Here is a 15349-nt window from a genome sequence, read left to right on the forward strand (position 1 = left end):
AGATCCTCCACCCTCTTTGATGGGGAGATAGCGGGGGCAGTCGCAGAGCTTCGGGGTGTGAACCAAATGGTTCAAGTCGAATCTGCTAGCCAGTTGGCCGTTGCCAAGGGGAAGCGGAGGGCGCCCCAAGCACAGAAAGCACAACGCCCTAGGATTAGCTCTGCAAAACAGAGTCATCCAGGAGGCAAGCGCTCGCACCCATCCACGGGAGGGAAGGGTAGCAGTGCGCCCCCGGGAAAGAGAGGACCAGATGGTGGCTCCTCCTCCTCGGGTGGTCATCAACCCCGGCAGCGGGGTAAGCATCATGTTTGACGCTTACCTCTGGGACGGGGGGGATGGGCCTGCGTTCGGCAAGAGATCAGGCTACAGCTTAGTAACCCCAGTGATCTCTGGGGAAGCTCAACTCACGGTAGAGGAGGACCCCCCCCCCCCTGCAACCGCCGAACCAATGGCCACAGTTCCCTGTCGCACACAGATTGCGCCGGTGCATTCCGGCTTGGAGACAGTGGGTAACTGATCCCTGGACGCTCCAGGTAGTCGCACACCGTTACAGAATACCACTGACATCTATCCTTCGCCCCTGTCAGTGCCCCCCCTCCCCGTCGGGGGCACTGCCCGGGGACCCCCACAAGGCTGAAGGAATCAGACAGGAAGTAGACAGTTTGCTAAGAAAGGACGTCATACACAGAATAGTTCAGCCGGCACTAAGTCTGGGCTTCTACTCAAATGTATTTGTAGTACCAAAATCTACAGGCGGCTCTGGACCTCAGCAGACTAAGCCAGTATGTGCTTCTCGATCGGTTCCGCATGGAGACACCATCCAGTGTCCTATTCTCCATCCACCGTCTCGACTGGCTAGCCTCTTTAGACTTATGCGACGCTTACCTGCACATACCGATGCACCCAGCGAGTTGCCCTCTCCTTCGATTTGCCCATCTGGGCCAAGTATTCAAATTTCGGGTGCTCCCCTTCGGGTTATCCACAGCGCCCTACGTGTTCACCAGAGTGATGAATCAGGTAGTACTGCTGCTCCACCAAATGTCGGTACACGTCAATCCGTACCTAGACGACTGGTTGATACACAACCCAGACAAGGGCTTATTAGCCAGACATGTAGGGCTTACACAGGATTTACTTCACCAGTTGGGCTTTCTAGTAAATCACAAGAAGTCCCGACCCGACTCAACAGTGTTTCTGGGCATGGAGTTCGACACCAAAGTAGGCCTGGTTCGCCCATCTCAAGCGCGTTGCTTAGCGCTTAGCAACCTAGCAGAATGCCTAGTCAGCGTTTCTTCAGTGTCTCTCCGAGAACTAATGCGGCTCATCGAAAAAATGACCTCTGTTCGAAGGGTAGTTCCCCAGGTCGCATTATGCAGCCGCCCGGTCCAAATGATAGTCGAAACACCGGTAGTACTGCCAGACATACCGGACTTGCTGTCCCAACTAGTCCCCCGCCATAGAAAACTCTTTGGGGTCAAGTCTAGCCGATTGTCCCATTATTAGGAGACTGTTTACTGCTTTCCATAATCAGAGGCCCAGGGCTCGTTCAAGGGGACTGTCCAATTGGGACCTGTCGGTTGTTTTATCAGCCCTAAGCAGACCTCCCTTTGAGCCCCTCGTTTCAGCGCCACTCAAGTTTTTGATGTGGAAAACAGTCTTCCTACTGGCCCTCGCTTCAGGTAGGCGCCGGTCAGAGCTAGGCGCACTGTCCTTCACGGACGGTTGTGCCACCTTTATGGACGATCAAGTTGTACTAAAGACACGAATCAGGTTTCTCGCCAAGAACCAAATCCCAGGACACGATCCCCATTCGATAGTCATCCCCCCGGCTGTCAAATATTGTCGGTCCGGAGGATCAGGAAGAATTGCTTCTCTGCCTGTTCCGAGCGCTGAGTTTCTACGAGAACCGTACTAGGTTTTCCAGACGGGGAACCAAATACATGTTTTTGTGTTACGGCCCTGGCAAACAGGATAAGCCGGCTTCCCCGACTTCTATCTCCAGGTGGATTACTGCAATTGTCCTGGAGGTCTATAATACACTATCCTCCTCAACACAGAGCTTGCAGAGACACCAAGTACAAGCGCATGAGGTTTGTGCGATTGCCAACTCACTCGTGTTAGCGTCAGGCGCCCTCCTCGAACACATTCTGAGGGCAGGCTTCTGGAGAACGCAGAACGTCTTCATCAACTACTACATAAGAGACACCCAATCTATTGAACAGGGTCTCTTCAGGTTAGGCCCTGTCGTAGCGGGACAGGCTTTGGTTACTGACCCAGTCCGAACGACCGCAGGGGCCCATGCGCATAGACGATAAGTCAGTCTCAGCATTCTTGCGGGCAGATTGTCTGTTCCACTAGCACTTCCTGGAAGCTCCCAGGTTTTGCTTCTCTTGACCTACGCCCTCATGCGAACTGTTTCGGTCCTACTTCAAGCGTATCACCCCCGAATTCGGCTTGGGTCTAGCTTTCTCGGGCGTACCGAACCCTGTCACCACAGCAGCATTGGCTTCTTGCTTCGGGGACAGCACAGGCAAGGTAAGACACCACCCTTCTTGGGTCTTAACTTAGGTTTTTGAGTTTGTTTTCATCCTGGACTGGGAAAAGACTTTCATCATTCTTCCTTTTTCTGTTTGCTCGGAAAAAACCGCCACCTATCGGTGTCTGACTCTGCCTACAGTTCATTTTGATTTTGTTCATTTTCTAATGATATCTTCTGTTCTTTAATTGAAATGAGCATTGCTAACAGCGGAGCTATCTCAGCCGCTAGGCTGCTTTTTTTATTTATTGATTTCAATGGAAATTGGAGTCAATGACCTCAAAATATTATACTAGTATATAAGATGCATGCAGCTGTAATTTTTGCCATAGAGGGTGCACTTTATATTCCAGCAATGTTACTACTTGTTCCTATGAAAAGAAGGATGTACCATAACAGATTTGTTTTGTTTATGTGAATTCCTTATTGATTACATAACTGTTGTTGTCTTTTCTACTACAGGTAAAATCCAAGCAATTAAACGTGGCGTACCAAAAGGAGACAAGAAGCTGAAGAAAGAAGCACAGATAGAAATCGCTAAATTAGAAGCTGAACTTCACCAGAGACAAGAATTAGAAGAACAGGAATTCAAACTTTCTACAGAATCCACTGGATTGGTGAGAAACATTTAATTGGTTTTTGCATCTTCTCAGAAACTATGGTAAATAGCGTGCAGTGTTCAATTATATAGGACACTGTACATCATTGCACACCACTGTACATCATTGCACACCACTGTACATCATTGCACACCACTGTACATCATTGCACACCACTGTACATCATTGCACACCACTGTACATACCTTAGTGGTGTTAGTAGGATTACAGGTATACTGAGTCAATTGTTGATCGATTTTACCCTAATTAGAATCATAATAATGCATTTAAGAAAAGTGCTTGTATATGTAAGGCAAAAACCTTCCTGTTAGTATAGTAAATACAGTATACACTTCACAATAATGGCCTCTATTATAGTGTATGTACATGTATATAGGTTTGTGAATGAATTGTACTGCAATATTGGCAGTAAGACCATGGTGATGCATGTAATAGGAAGGGGTAAGTCCATTATGATTGGAGGGACATGGCCAGGATAAATTTAGGAGGGGCGTGGTTATGTTGAATTGAGGAGGGTATGTGATTATAGTATCATTTAGGCCACATTCTCTCTCCACATGTATCTTATTTGCTTATACAGTGTGTCAATTGCCGACACTGATATACAGAGTTTCACTCTTCAGCACACGTTAATTTCATAACTACAGGTGAATGAGGTTGCTGCACATGTAGATAAGTTGTGTGTAGATGATGCAACAAGTGATAAACCGCAGCGGATATCCAAAGCACAGAGGAGGAAGGTAAGAATAGTTAAGGTGTAGGTTACAAAGTTGACAGCCATCTCAACATTGTCATTATTTTGGAAATGTAATTTCCCTTTCTCTTATGTTCATGCACACCATGTGCATTTGTTGTTTTTGTATAAATGAACAAATCTCATCTATGACCATCACTGTGGCCACGTTGTGTGGCTTTTATTCATCTATGACATGTGTAAGAATAATTCAAATTTTTTCAGAATAAAAAAGCGGCCAAGGATAAAGAGCGGGAAAAGCTGATAGCAGAGGGCGAAGAAGCCAATATCCATGGTCCAAGGAATGTTGAGGCACAGAAATTAAAAATGATTCTCAAAGAACGAGGACTTGGAATCAAAGAGGTAGGTTGGCGTCCACAGTGTTCAATGCTTACCACACCATAGTCACATATACACAATACTTTGTATGTCATGGATGTAACGCATGCTGACAATCTCACTTCATCAAAATTTACTATCATCAAATGTGTATAGCTCATTATTATTATGCATTGAAATTCTTTTAAAAGGAATGTTTTGATGTCACTACGACGCTATGACCTTTGTTTGTCCAGTTTTTAAGTTGGATTTCACGAATAACTCAGGATCTTGCAGTGAATGAAAAATGGTTTTATTTGACTCAAATCACTATTGTCATGTATGTCAAACTTATAACATGCTTACATGTATTTATTGAGAAGGACACAATTTGACAGTATAGTCCCAGCATAACCCCTAAGGCAGCACACTCACCCATTTCATATACAGATAAATTCTACATACAATGTAGTTGGCGCAGTTGGTATTGATGAAAAAAATTGATAGCTTGCGCCAGAAATTGTGCCACTTTTGTTATGTGGCAACTTGAAAGACCTTGGCATGACCAAACAAGCATTAATCTTGCCATGGACATAGGTCCATGATTATGCACTCAGAGGTACACTCTGATAAAGATGTTTTATCAGAGCTGAGTAAAGCAAGACTGTGAAAATATTCTATTTGAATCTTAATGATTTGGTGTAATGTACCAATTTAATGATAATTAACAGCAATGTACATGTATCATGGGTGACAATATTGTGCAACAGTCTGGGTTCTAATTTTCAGGGAGTAGTTATTTTCAAATTGTATTAATTGCATTCCTTTGTCCCAGGCTATTGCGATGTGAAGTCTATAATCTTTAGATGAGACATTTATATCTTTTGTTATTACCCTAATTCAGCTAGATTCAACACTATTCATGCCATTTATGGCAATTAATTCAGTAATTTGTCTTAAAAGACGGTGGTTGTCATGCTACGTATGTGCTGGATATGGATCTCATATGAAGAAAGATGGCAACTTTGATGGTTGCACAGACCAATAATAATAAAGGGAATGAATCTGTTAATTAGTTGGCTATCACTAAAAAATGTTCAACTTTCCCCCCAGATACCTTCTGATGGTCACTGCCTTTACAATGCTATACAAGATCAGTTATATACACAGGGCATTGAGGTAAGTTTAATGGCATACACAAATATCAAACAAGTCTAAAATTATTTCCAAACTGCAATTTTTGCTGTATTTTAAATCTGATCATCAGACATGACTTTTACAGTTAAACAGCCATGTCCACTATCAAGTGTGGAATGACCATTACACTTTGAATTATGATGACTGCTTCACTGAAGTTAGACTTTTTCAATGATGAAAACTGAACAATAAATACACCAACGGTTATCAAAATTTTGCGAGACGTTTTCCATGGGTGGACATAATTTGTGAAGGGGGCTTGCTATTTTTCTATATCATGCATGTATGTACTTCTAATAGTATTGTAATTACAACAAACTCAATCAGTTCTGCTCCAGAGATATCCAGAATCCATGTTTGTTGAGGATACACCATTCAGTTTCTATTCCTTCTTTTTCTAGTAATGAACATGGTAATCTGTCAATGTATTACTCAAACGTGCTTTAAAACACCTAGGCAATAGAATGCACCCCTTGATCTCTTAAGATTGTAAAACATTCCTATATTTGTATTATATACTATGACTAGCCAGTCATTTATTTGCTGAGTATTTGTGTGTATTAAGCCATTTCATATGTTTTTTTCATCGAAATGTGGTAATTACTATCAATATAATATAATATGATTTGATTTTTTCAGATGTATACTTTATCAAAATTACGACAGCTCACATCAGATTACATGTTATCCAATTGTGATGATTTCCTGCCATTTCTCATCAACCCAAACACGGGTGATCTGTTAACACATGGTAAGTCAAAGCTGATTATTGACTCCTAATCTACAGTTTCCAGGTAATACTGACTGCTTTTTGTGATAATTACGTCTTAACACATTGCCGGCTGAGGCTGCATATTGGCATCCATTTCAGATATATGTGAAATATTTGTTTTAAATAATGTCAAATGAATATTGTATCAAAAGTTTAAAATTGACAGACATCTGACTGTCTTATTTATTGAAAGCATGATCTTTGTATGCTCTTTCAGAACTGTCTTTCAGGGACTTTTAAATTTTAATATACTCTACACAAATAGTTAATATTGAGGTTTTATGTTCACCAGATGAGTATGAACAATACTGTAATAATGTCACTCACACAGCTGCCTGGGGAGGACAACATGAGGTTAGTTACTATATATTATTACATATGTACTGCAGTTTATTTTGATTGGTCCCTGAAATCAAAATCGGTATTTCCACAACCCATATGCAAATGAGGTCTGAGAGCAAACAAAGTAGTCCATTCAGGAGTACAGTTTTTCGGAATAAACAATATTTAGAAGTACGATATTTTCCCCTTGGGGTACATGAATATACTTGCCGAGTGAAATGAAATTTGAACAACAGTAAAGGTACTTTTAGACAGTCACTTATTTTGGCCCAAACTAATTTGCATATCACCCATGCAATAATGTTTTCGGTATTTTCACGGTCGATATGTAAATGAACATGGTATTTTCATTGGCTACCGAACTATTTTTATTTTGTAAACACATTTTCGTCTGCTATTTTTATCCAGTTCAAATCGTCCAACAACATTTTTGGCATGTCAGGTGTACATCACATGGAATACTACAATTGGGAGAACTTAATGTATATTGACCACCTGGAAACTGAGTTTTATAAACTTTGAAGGGCTCTCAGAAGATCGACCAGCAGTAAAATCAGCGATTACTATGCAGCCGCAACCATCAACATCGAGATACCAGGTTTCTGCTGGTGACGTTGCGGCGTTACTCAGTTCCAAATAAAAATTACCAACGCCAAAAGAGCAACATTTTAACCGGTAATCAAGACTCAGTCAATCCATGACCAGCAAGCAACATCACACACGAAGTTGTAGCGTGCAGCTAAGCGACAACCGCTGTCGACAAAAGTCATCCCGTCTGTGGAGTACCGCAGTTGCACGGCATGTTTGCCAATGCACAGTTCTGTGGCGGAACTTTTAACTTCAACATAAACTGTGTATCATAGTCGTCCAGTTCAAGTTCTGGTTCTGCCGTGGTACCAACTAAACGTCAACGAGTTATTTATTCGGACAGTGACTCAGATTAGACGTCTGATTATTTTAATTTCAAACAAACAGTGACTCGCGTTCTCCGGGCGCGTTCTACACTGACACGCGCTGCTAGGGCGTAACACTTATATTGGAACATATTAATGGGCAATGGGGTTCCCCGACCTAAATTCCATCCCGGTTTGCACGTTCTTTCTTTAATACGAAATAATCAAGTATGGAACATATGTAATAATAACAGAACCCCACACACTCCCTGTGGCTTTCGTTGCGTATGGAAGTTATTTTCACTCGAGATGCGGTGTATTCTGCTGTACTTTCACTCGCTCGTGAAAGTACGGCCGCAGGATACACTGCATCACTCGTGAAAATAACTTCCATACGCAACGAAAGCCACGGGGAGGGTGTGGGGTTCTGTCATAGAATAGTATAGTCAAGTCCCATGTGGTAGTATGTACTCGTATGTATGTATGTATGTATGTATGTATGTATGTATGTGTGTCTGTTCCATTGTTATCTAAAGAACCACTTCAGGGATTTTGATGATTTCCATAATAATATATCAGTATCACTTAATTTTTTGTGTTAATTTACTTTTGTGTTAATTTACTTTTCAATAGTTCTCTCGCTAAATTTGCTAAAAAGACATGCTTGTGAAAAAGACATGTTTTACAGTATGTGCCCTAGAATAATACATAGACCTTGTTAGATTTTGGTTTAAATCTATGTGTAATAATTGCTCAATTTGCATAATAATTTTCTTTCCACTGTATATCTCAAAAAACAATTTATAAGTACCTAGGACGTTTCTAACGAGCTGATTAGTTTTGAATTGAAATTCAAGCATACTAATTGGCTAATTTTTATATTGTTATAGAGAAAAACACTCAGATAAAAACAATGACCACTGACGTTTGTTTATTTACACACATTGTATTTTAGCCATTGATTTCAGAAATCATGGTGAATTGGTTCAATTATTTTTTCATGATCCATGATTGTTGTTTTGCTCTGTATGGCTGATAGTAAGTAAGGTGTCTTAATTGTCATTAACAAAATCCAGTTAAACATCAGTAAAATATTACCTATGGTACGTTTTTACCTGAAATCAAAGATGAATTTGATGTGAACTCTCTTTATCACGATTAGATAAAAGCATTATCACATGTATTACGAAGACCGATAGAAATCATACAAGCGGATGCTCCAGTGTTAACTATAGGGGAGGAATTCAGTAATGCAACAACGCAATCATTACTTTTATCGTAAGTATGTGTCTATATATTTGGAATGAAATATATGGTATGTCTGATGAATGTTGTATTATTTCATTTCATTTGCCTGTGCAATGCCCACCCTCACGTCCCATTTTAGATCTGTGTCCCACTGAAAAGGGTATTTATTGATTTTTTAGCTGAACATGATTACTCATATCCAAGTAAATGTGGGATATTTCTCGTGTTGTAGCCACGCCCACCTATCGTGAAACGGTCAACTGTTTCCAGATTTCCGACTCTCGCCGAAAGTGCGCCACCAAATGACAAAATGTTAGAGGAAGTCATACCCCTGAGCCGTAATAACAGGTCGTTCATTATACTTTTAAACGATATACATTTTTTGGTCGGCGTTTTTTCTTTTTTTTTGTCTATTTTTTTTTTTTTTTTTTTTTTGAGAGAGTATTTAGATGTTGTGTTGTGGGCAGTTGCAGTGAAACGTATAGCCATAGTGTATGTATTCACATGTTTCTAATCGATTCGAAGGTGCGACATCACTTAACCTTAGATTCATTCAACTGTCCTCGTCCATAAAAAAAACGACTAGGTTTAAAGAGAAACGCCGACAACGTAAACCTGGCGTAACACTTTTGAAAGAAATAGATTCCAGCCCATGATCACCGAGGCGGATTTCAGAAGAGAGAGAGACGTCCGGCAAGTGTTTCAAATCAGTTGACTTTTTTTGCGATCCTGATTATCGTTTTATAGAGACCATTTAGTCCCTGTTAAGTAAAAGGTAGCAATGATTTTGACAGTGACACAAAAACGAAGCGTCGGACAAACAGGAAATTACACAGCCCTTACACACTGCTAACTGTTTTCATTTTCGAAGTTTCTGAATTGTTTGGTGATTGGTGTTGAATGTCGAATTCACACCTCTGTTCTTTTTTACCTCCATGCTTGCAGCTTGATCTGCGTAATAATTTATGAAATAAGAATCCGGGCTTGGTCAATGTGTTTCCACCAAATAAAGTTTTAATACGATGTTATAATTATGACAATCACGCCGTGGATCACGCTAACTCGAATCCACTCTGAATTTATCTGTATGTGTGTCGATCTCAATTATTTTTGTTATTCAATTAAACGCCGCTTTTAACGCACTTGCCCTCGCCGTGACCTGACGCGTTCGCCTATTTCAACAAAATGTCTATTTATTTCCACGCGGCTGTCATTTATTTAGTAACTGTGATTTGTCGTTTTTTTAATTATTTCAGAGTGATCACTATAGTCTAATGTTTAGAATGTCAAAATGTGTTCTCTTTTATTTTAATTTTGAAAGTTTTACTCAGATGATCAATGAAATAAAACAGTGTAGTGACATGCCTAGCAACCTGCTAAATACACTACAAACGTGCGCCGGTGTCGGTGACGATCATGATGACCAGCTACACCAGAACGGACATATTTCGCATCTAACTCAACCCCATGCAACAAAAATTGATATTGTGTGTTCATTATGGTCCATTCTTCCTCGACGAACAAGTACATAAGTGACAATATAGTCAAAGACGAGAAAACTGCACAAGAAATTTGCCTTATTTACACGTATCGGCAATGCAAGCTGCCATGCGACTTCCCCTTCCAACGTCACAAGGGGAATTTCTGTATGCAAATGAGAAGCTAATGAGGAGCCTTGTTTTAAAATACACAAAAATAAAGTTGCCGTAGACTGAGTTTAAAACACATTTTTTCACTTAACAAAAATAATTCATGCTTAGAAACATAAAAATTAATAATATTTATGTATCAATTGATAATTTTAGGCGTGAAAATAGCAGCCATTTCACAGGCACTTTAATATATGTATTGTAGTGCCTGGGATTCTCGTGACTAAATCTATCATACCTCTCGTGGAATCCCCGAAAGATCATATCTTATTGTAACCATTGTATCTTATTGTATTATATTTTCAGATATCACAAGCACGTATATGGACTTGGTGAACACTATAACTCAGTTATATCAAAAGATCTACTGGATGGTGATGAGGAAGAGGAGTCATAGCAACGTCCATTAGGCTAAACCATTATTTATTATAGGGGTAGAGGGGCAATAGATACAAGGACTGACATCAACACCAACTGAAGATACTATGATCACATTTTATTTTTTGAATTTTTGTTGTTGAACTTTCTTTAAATGTTGCTACAAGGCCATGTCCCATAATTTTCATCATAACACTAATTTTTTTTGTTTTCACTCTTCCATTGTTTTTCTTGTATTATTATGATTTGTGCGAATAAGATGAATTTTAAAATAAAATGGATTTGATGCGAACAAAACTGTTATGTGATAAATGCTTAAGTTTCTTGCAACCTGCTTGATATGCAGAAAACACATAGTTGCTGTCGACATATGCAGAAATATAGCTACTGTAGAATACTTTATTTTATCGCGAATTAATTTTCAAAGAAAAGACATTTTGGTTGTTTTGTATGGAATTTATTTTCACTGATTTTTGATAAATTTAATCTAAAATATAGGAAAAAACGGTATATTCGCTGGATTTTATTTTCACTGAATCATTCCTTCAGCCAAAATAGTGAAAATTAATTCCAAGCGAAAATAAAGTATTTTACAATATTTCATATTTCCTGTCTCCAATATCGACATTTTTGCTGGCCAGGGTCTGTATCAACAGTCGCCTCATCACTATCCCATGCTCAGCAAGAATGCTCAATTTGACTTTCCAACATTTTGTTTCATTGGAATTGGCTACGCCAACTCTGATTGATGTTATGCAATTCTATTTCTGAAAACATAACTTTGTTTCTTATTTTCTCAGGTTGTATCTAGGTTGGTACTTCCCAAAATATTTCAGTTCAGTACCGTATTCAACATTTTGAATATCTGTCCTTTTTAAGTTTAAAGATGATTTTGAAATAACCCCAGATTTCACAGTAATTCTACCTAATTCGTATACTGGAGTTTTGTCACAAATACTACCTTGCAAAATTTATTTAGACATATCTTAGTGGCACTCTAAATTAGGTAGTTTTATAATTATTCAATGACATACTTAACAATAAATATCTAATTTAAAATGTTTGCAAATATTTAACAGTTGCCCACAGATGTAATATAAGACTATTACTGTATAGGGCTTAATTATTCACTTTTTCCCCCCATTTCAACAAAGTTTGAAAACAGGGACTTTTAATTTGGTCTCCGTCTGTCTAGAGTCGTATTTCAGAATCTATCTCGACCTAATCCATTAATTTATTGCATGTGCCTAGCACTTATGTGGCACGTATGCATATGTAGTGATTCAACCCAATATGGTCAACTGATAGCCATTTTGTTTTTTGAATTGCTTTGTCAGTTTTTGTTCAAATTCTGTACCTACATTATACACGCTGCAATGCATGTTTCTACTGATTTGTTTTGCAATCAGTTTCAACATGGCTGACTAGTAACCATAATGTTTTTTTGAAAATGTATTGTTAACATAATTTTTATGTCCTATATGTTGGGATATACATGTCCATGACAATTAGTTTCACAATCGTGTCAAAGACAGTTGACAGCTATTTCTTTTTTTGCCATACTGTTATATCTCATTCACCATTGTACCATTTTAATAAATGTATCGCACATGACTTGTAAATGAAAGTGTTCATTTTGTAATTTGATTAAAGATGACAGCCTGGCTTGTAGAGATGCATGTGCATGATGATTTTTTTAATGATCGGATCAAAGATGGTCTAATGCCAGTAATTTTCATTTTTGGCCGTACTACTAAATCTATGATACCCATGTAAAGTCTCATATTTTTGTCATATTCATCATAATATATATCTTTATGTTTATTTGTAGGAAGATCCAAAGGTTGTATTCAATGTTGATAGTCAAATAATCAAAATAATAATAAATAATATAAAAAAGATGTACATAGATCATTCAGTTTAACAAGAATGAGTCTGGTTGTAAATTAATTCATCAATGGCAAGTTTTTTTCTTGAGATAAATAATATCTCGTTCAAAAGATTACGAGTACCCATACACTTCATATGTGAGTAAACTTTAACTGACACTCCAAGTTGTATATTCTCAAAGATACAATGTATATTCTTGTGACACGTTCATGTTTTACTTGTGCTTCGTTGTGCCTTAATTTCTCGCCATGAAAACATTGGTAGAAAGAGTGTCATTGGGTAACACCACAACAGTTAGACTGGCACACATAATACTGGAGACATGCAATTTACATTTGGTTTGGATTGGAGTTTGGATACAAAAATTGCATAACTATGAGAAATATAAAGATTGTAACCATATATGTATTGATTGCATATTTAGAAGTCTTGTAATAAATCAGATTTTTTTTATACTAGATTAGTTAATTATTCACTCTCAATTTAATACTGACCATACACTACAAATTGCCATGTCACATGACCAGTTATTTGCGTATCCAATTTGATTGCATATTATAAGTAGTAATACATGTCAATAACAATTTAATATGTGATTATTTAAAAGACACATTTGCAGCCATCTTGCTTTTTTGCCATATTATCTGGGACATGAATAACATTTCCTCTAATTACAACATTAAAAATAACTTGTTTTCACTTATTTTTATTAATCATTTGATATATTGTTTCATTCACAAAACAATGAAATTTAAACCTAGTAAAAATAATAAATATCAAAGCTGCTAAAATTTAACTAAATATTTCACCTTTTACATCCTTAAAAAGGTGATTACTATCCATTCTGTTTTCTTTGCTTTAATGTATAAACAGCATTTTCTTCAAAACTCTTTAGTATAATTCAATCAAACTCTGCTTTTTGATCATAAACATGTTTATTCGGCTCTATAATTTGCATAATCTTTTCAAAAGGTTGAAACATGTCATAAACATGATTATTTGTAATGTGCTTCTGTTAATATTGATGTACCTGTGTAGCAGTAGTCATAAACAATTTATTTTACCCGAATGAACCACCAGCAACTGAAAACTATGAACAAGTCATCTTTCAGAATTTCTCGCATTGATCTAAATGATGGACCACAAGTTCACATCTAGACACATTTGATTTGGGTGGAAGTAAGGCCATTTAATGCTGTTCGTGTGAAGTAGAATCACGTTTGCACATGTTTCTAGTAAAATTGGGGCTGGCATTACTACAACAGTGCCTTATGTAATGATATGTACATTTTAAGTCACGATATATTGTGTTGTTTAAGGTGAAATAAAAAGAAAACTGGGATATATATTGATATTTCTATAAAGTTTAACTACTCAATTTGTATAACGATTAACTGCACAGTTTGCATGTTATTACTCTACTAGCAGTGGTCAATTGTCACAATTCTAACTCATTGAAAAACATTTGATAAATGTTGGATTTGGTCAATCAATTAACATTGTTTTTATACTTCCTTTAATAGTCGCCTAAATATCTCTGTGGACCATGTTATATTAATATCCAGTACGCAATTTTCTCAATATAGTCTCTGTATACAACAATGTGTTCTTTTACAAACATAAGGCACGAATTAAATTTTTTTGCTTTGAATACAACTAACTTTGACCCTATACTTGTAATAGAGCGTGTAGTGCATAGCATACAGTATTCATAGTTCTCTGTACTCTGTACTCTGTCAAACTTGCTACCTTATTTGATTGATGTGCAGTTCTCATTCATGATGGTCGAATTCACTACGTTCAATTACCCACCATAAACTCCGGCCCGTCAAAATGACTATTTTGAACTGTAGGCATTAATCAGCAATTCTGCCAATGACTGAGAGATAGACTCTAGGTCAGGGGAAGCCCCATGACCCCAAGATTCTTTTCCCTTACGTCATGAACCATGTGACCGAGGCCATATGGCGGCGTCATTACGGCTGGCTAATCACTCTGATTTTTTCTCCGCCTCGAGTAGAGATGAAGTCTAGCGAGCTCTGCCTGGATCGCTTGCTTTTTTTTGTCTGGGCTTCTACCTTGGGTTGTTGCCGCTGGGCATTGTAGCTGGTAGAATAAGTTTTCCTTGTCATTTTTACCTGTGTGTCGTTTTCCTCTTTCTGTGTAGCATTTTTCACAACAAAGAAATAAAACCCGGGCGTCGTAGCTTAATCACGTGTTGATTTTGTTACGTCACCTTTCCCTACTGTAATTCGCTTCCCTCATGCATGTCGTCTTCATTTTTGGCTTGATCTACGTATTTAGAAATAAATAGATGTAATGACAGCACCAGGACTCGCTGCCATTTTTTGGTCTCTCCTGTTTTCGAATCGACTGTGCAGTGGTTATAATCAGAATTTACCAGCATAGAACCCGCATCGGATATGCTTTTTGCCGTGGCTGCGTGCAGGGTTCAGGGTTTTTGCCTTGAAGGCATGTGTTTTTCACTGGAGTTCTAAGGCCTGATATTTTTTTTCAGAGCCATCAAATCGCTGAGACTGACCACGTATTTACGTATTTTCACAGCATGGTTGCGCGTCCAGTAAAAATCGGTTAAATTGAGTTGTGTGTTTGGCATGAGTGGAAAGTCCTCACACTCGGCTACCGGTGATTCGCCTACCGGGACGTCGAGTAGGAGGCCCGACTTAGGAGGTACCGATATTTTTTCGGCCTCCCCCCGCTGATGGGAGGGCATCCTCACAGTCTGTGTTTTCAGGCGGAGGTTTACCCGATT

The 15349-nt window shown here is 38.5% G+C and overlaps 1 protein-coding gene across 1 annotated transcript in view; it reads left to right on the plus strand.

The window, feature by feature from the left end:
• Positions 1-14236, plus strand: part of LOC100378650 (deubiquitinase OTUD6B-like) — a 20965-nt gene extending 6729 nt beyond the window's left edge. The window contains exons 2-9 of the mRNA XM_085500041.1: positions 2999-3153; positions 3804-3896; positions 4115-4252; positions 5321-5386; positions 6044-6155; positions 6469-6530; positions 8574-8689; positions 10615-14236. Coding sequence (XP_085356167.1) covers positions 2999-3153; positions 3804-3896; positions 4115-4252; positions 5321-5386; positions 6044-6155; positions 6469-6530; positions 8574-8689; positions 10615-10705 — 833 coding nt within the window. The 3' untranslated portion in view covers positions 10706-14236. The remainder of the gene's footprint in view (positions 1-2998; positions 3154-3803; positions 3897-4114; positions 4253-5320; positions 5387-6043; positions 6156-6468; positions 6531-8573; positions 8690-10614) is intronic.
• Positions 14237-15349: the final 1113 nt, after the last annotated feature.

This window comes from Saccoglossus kowalevskii, chromosome 6 (assembly GCF_978046115.1).
Source record: "Saccoglossus kowalevskii chromosome 6, keSacKowa6.1, whole genome shotgun sequence".
Lineage (NCBI taxonomy): Eukaryota > Metazoa > Hemichordata > Enteropneusta > Harrimaniidae > Saccoglossus > Saccoglossus kowalevskii.